General features: G+C 46.1%; 1 protein-coding gene across 1 annotated transcript in view; it reads left to right on the forward strand.

Annotated features, from left to right (window-relative positions):
• The window catches only part of LHX1 (LIM homeobox 1), a 4,270-nt gene extending 955 nt beyond the window's left edge, over positions 1-3,315 (forward strand). The window contains exons 2-5 of the mRNA XM_035343441.1: positions 353-579; positions 737-1,014; positions 1,165-1,330; positions 1,516-3,315. Coding sequence (XP_035199332.1) covers positions 353-579; positions 737-1,014; positions 1,165-1,330; positions 1,516-1,895 — 1,051 coding nt within the window. The 3' untranslated portion in view covers positions 1,896-3,315. The remainder of the gene's footprint in view (positions 1-352; positions 580-736; positions 1,015-1,164; positions 1,331-1,515) is intronic.
• The last annotated feature ends 1,505 nt before the right edge of the window (positions 3,316-4,820 follow it).

Genomic DNA, 4,820 nt, shown 5'->3' on the forward strand with positions numbered 1-4,820 from the left:
GGCCGGGCCGGGCCCGGGTTTCGGCGCCGTGTTCGTTGGCGTGCGGGAACCGGCGTTTGCGCAGCCCCGGACAACGCGGCCCCAGCGCCTAATTAATTCTTCAGCAGCTTGTGCTCCGGCCACATCAGTTCTTTTGTTTTGGGTCGGTTTGTCCTTTTTTTGTTTGTTTGTGTTTTAGTTTTTTTTGTTTGGTTTTGTTTTGTTTTGTCTTTTTTTTTTTTTTTTTCAATCTATAATTCCGGGAGGTTTTCGTTAGGAAGAGAGAACGGTGGGGAAGGATGGGTTTTTGTTTTGTTTTTGTTTTGTTTTTGTTTTGGTGCCCCCTCGCCCACCGCCGCCGCTCTCCCCGCAGGTGTTTCGGGACCAAGTGCGCGGGCTGTGCCCAGGGCATCTCCCCCAGCGACCTGGTCCGCAGGGCGCGGAGCAAAGTGTTCCACTTGAACTGTTTTACGTGTATGATGTGTAACAAGCAGCTCTCCACCGGCGAGGAGCTTTATATCATAGACGAAAACAAGTTTGTCTGCAAAGAAGATTACCTAAATAACAGCAATACTGCCAAAGAAAACAGCCTGCATTCAGGTGAGGGAGCGCGGGCGGCGGGGCCGGGAGCCGGGGCTCTGCTTTCCTTCTCCTCCTCTCTCTTTCGTTCTCCTCCTTTTCCTCTTTTCCCTCACTGCCGCCCGACTGGGGGAGCTCCGGCCGGGGCCGAGCGTGACCCCCGCTTGCTGTCGCGCAGCCACCACCGGCAGTGACCCCAGCCTGTCCCCGGACTCCCAAGACCCTTCCCAGGACGACGCCAAGGATTCGGAGAGCGCCAACGTCTCCGACAAGGAGACGGGCAGCAACGAAAACGACGACCAGAACCTGGGGGCCAAGCGGCGGGGCCCCCGCACCACCATCAAAGCCAAACAGCTAGAGACTCTGAAGGCCGCCTTCGCGGCCACCCCCAAACCTACGCGGCACATCAGGGAGCAGCTGGCGCAGGAGACCGGCCTCAACATGCGGGTCATCCAGGTACCGGGCGGGGCGGGGGGGCCGGGGCTGCGGGTGGCCGCAGGGCGAGGGGGAGGCGGCCGGGCACCGGGCACCGCTCTTGTCCCGCCCCGTCGGGGCTCGGCGGGCCCGGGGCAGCCGGTGACCGGCCCGTGTCCGCCGCCCGGGCAGGTGTGGTTCCAGAACCGGCGCTCCAAGGAGAGGCGCATGAAGCAGCTGAGCGCGCTGGGCGCCCGCCGGCACGCCTTCTTCCGCAGCCCGCGCAGGATGCGGCCGCTGGTGGACCGGCTGGAGCCCGGGGAGCTCATCCCCAACGGGCCCTTCTCCTTCTACGGAGGTGGGTAGCGCCGCCCTTCGCGCCCCCCTCCCCGGGGCCGGGCTCCCCCCAGCTCCGCCGCCCGGCCGGGGGCTCTGCAGGACCCGGAGGGGGGGGGGGGGGGTCCCGGGCCTGGCGCCGAACGAGGTGGGGGAAGCGCTGCGCGCCCGGGCGTCACCTTCCCTCCGTGTCCGCTTGCCCGCTAGATTACCAGAGCGAGTACTACGGCCCTGGAAGCAATTACGATTTCTTCCCGCAAGGACCTCCCTCCTCGCAAGCTCAGACGCCGGTGGAGCTGCCGTTCGTGCCCTCCTCGGGGCCGCCGGGCACGCCGCTGGGCGCGCTGGAGCACCCCCTGCCCGGCCACCACCCGTCCAGCGAGGCGCAGCGCTTCCCCGACATCATGGCCCACCCGCCCGGAGACTCGCCCAGCCCCGAACCCAACCTGCCCGGGTCCTTGCACTCCATGTCCGCGGAAGTTTTTGGCCCTAGTCCTCCGTTTTCATCGCTATCTGTCAACGGTGGTGCTAACTACGGCAATCACTTGTCACATCCACCCGAAATGAACGAGGCGGCTGTGTGGTAGCTTTAAAACGGACTGGGTCTAAGTAAGTGATGATCATCTAGTCTGCTTATTGTTTCGGTGTACAGAAATGAATAATATACCGTCTCTCCTGCCCTAAGACAATGTGACCTTGGGAACGAACTGAATGCGAATGGCTCCAAGGCAAGCTTTGCTCTAGACCAGGACAATCTTCCTCTTTACGGTTGTAACAAACAGACGAGGGGACTTTTTTTGTACCATTGACAAAGAAACTGGTGAAGCTGTACAGTAAAGTGCTGCCATACCCGTAGGATGGCGTGAGTTTGATTACCCTGTTGGATGTCATCCTAAGAGCCACAATCCTTAGAAACTTCTCGTTTAAAAAATACTAATTGAATGAAGGAAAGGTCAAAGAAAAGGGGAAAAAAAGCTTGAAGAACTCTAGCGTTCCCGGTTAAGGATGGTTCTGGCATTATGAATTTGTTTGTTAATTTTTGTCTCTCAGAAAGTTCGACAGCAAGAAACTCTTTTTAGCTTCAGCCATTTCAGCCTGCTGAATATCAGGTGGGACAACTTTCTTTTTTCCTTTTTGTTTTGTTTTGTTTTTGTTTTCCAAAATAACAAATGCTAAATGTTAAGCCCTCAGCACCAACTCTTCTACCTTCACAAAGCTACACATACAAAACCTCCTCATCATAGCAAAGGTCACCAACCAGACCTCTAACGAAAATGACTTGAAAAACAAACAAACAAAAAGTATTCTACCTTCACAGAGAGAGAAAAGCTAAACAAAAAGACTCTATTGAACTAAAAAACAGTCAACTGTTTACGTCTAATGTTAAATTCAGGAGTTCAATGTTTTACTAATAAATCCTGTTTTAGAACCTCTTGTTCAAAAGCAAAATATTTTGAGCAACCAACCAAAATAGTTCCTTTTCTTTTCTGTAGATGTTATAACAGATTGCAGGGCTTGTGGTTCACTGTGCTAGTTTGTAAAAGGTGTTGTTTACAGAAGGCAAAGAAAAAACCCACGAAACCCAGACAGTTGCCAAATAAAGTAAATATATAGCACAAATACTGTAAGGTGCTTTGCACCAGCAACCCGAGAAGGTGTTTAAAAAGTGTTACAAGGTTAAAAAAACAAACAAACATCTTTGCTAATTTTTAGTCCTGTTGAACATTCATGGAATTGTTAATATGACTTATATAGACCCACACAGGTTTTATTTTTGTGTCTTTAAAATAAAAGTCCAAAATATTTAAATTTTATGGTCAAATATGCAGTCAACAGCTGCTACTTTTTTCTTTATATATTAAATTTCTCATATGTCTTTTATTGTTCTAATAAACCTAAGCTTGTGTGACCTCCAGTGCATATTAGACCATTCACTGTATGAAAGAAAACATGTTGGATAAAATTTGTGCGTTTTTAATAAAATTAGAAAATCTGATGTTTAGATAACTTGTGTTTCATTTGGTGTTTTAAGCATTTTTAAATGGATTCTTTTTGAGTAAAATAGCCCTGCAAAAAGAGTGATCTGCTATACTGATAATCCTGTCCAGCTGTTTGGTTTTGGTAGGAGTTTAAACCCTGCTGCCAATGCAGATCGCAGGTACCGGTAGTCACAGCCTTTCTTTACATCTGCAGGCTCAGCTGGTAAAGTACAAATAAAACACTACTCTATACATTAAATTGTAAAATTGGAAACTAATCAAATTGTTAAATACATTAGCGTGTTATTGGTTTATGCTAAGAGAAAATGTACTCATCGTGTGCATTTTATGCATAAACAAAGATGTTTTCTGAATGTCAAAAACTTGCAAATATGTGGTTTTTACTTGACCTATTTTTAGTTAAATTAATTCTCCAAAGGTATTTTTTTTTTTCCTAATTAGATAATATGGAAAGTAGCGTAACCTCAATGTCCTGAAAGTAATTTTCATCTTTTTTTTTTTTTTTGAGCTGAGTCAGTTGTTGTTTAATAGTGTTCAGTATGTGTGAAGTCCTCTTAAGGGCAGTGGGGGAAAATATTTTGCTTTGCACTAGATATGTGCTAATTTTCTGGGAGAAAAAAAGGAAAAAAATCTGAAACGTGAAATGACAGATTTAATGTTTTTATTACAAATTATTGCAGAGTCCCAAATATTCAGCTCCTCTAAAGTCCCACTGATTCCAAGAGGACTGTGAGTTGTGTTAGAAGCAAAGGGTTGGGTTCAGTTCTGAAAAGTCACTAGTTGTTTAAATGTTTTCCACCTGCTGAGATAATAGAATGGGATGAACCATAATTGCATATTTTCCTTCATCTCTTGACTAGTTGTGATTCTGTCTGGTGTCTTTTTTATTTTATGTAGACACAGAAATTTAAAGCACAGGCTTCTACATTCTCAGCAATTCAATTATTTATCTCTTTGGACTGAGGGGGAAAAAATCAAAATGCTTTAAAGTTGTTCAATTTGTATTTTTCAATGGTGATTTTTTTTAATTTTTGTTCACAACTTGGTTTCTATGCCCAGCAGAGGGGCCATCTGGATGAAGCAATAGTTCACTTTAAACACAAAATGTCTTATATAATAATATAAAGATAAAAACTATCTGCAAGGGATCTGTTAGTGTTTCTAAAAAAAATAATCGTGCTTTATTAAATACAGGGGAGACTTCTTAAACCCGTGGGCTCTGTGTCTAACTCATTTATTTGTCTTTTATACTGTTGCTATTTTTTTTCCTCTGTTTTGCATTTATGTGAGCAAAGTAATGGGTGATCTGTTTATTACAAACTTTTACTTATCTGGGCAAATGCTATTTATAAATACTGCTATTTGTGCTTCTGCTCTATGCTGCTGTTTTATTGTTGAATCAATTATTTTAAATGAGAATTTCATTGAATAGGCTTATTTTGTAGAAATCATGTCTGCCAAACAATTTCCCTTTTCCCTTTTCCCTTTTCCCTTTTCCCTTTTCCCTTTTCC

This window comes from Oxyura jamaicensis, chromosome 19, assembly GCF_011077185.1.
Source record: "Oxyura jamaicensis isolate SHBP4307 breed ruddy duck chromosome 19, BPBGC_Ojam_1.0, whole genome shotgun sequence".
NCBI lineage: Eukaryota > Metazoa > Chordata > Aves > Anseriformes > Anatidae > Oxyura > Oxyura jamaicensis.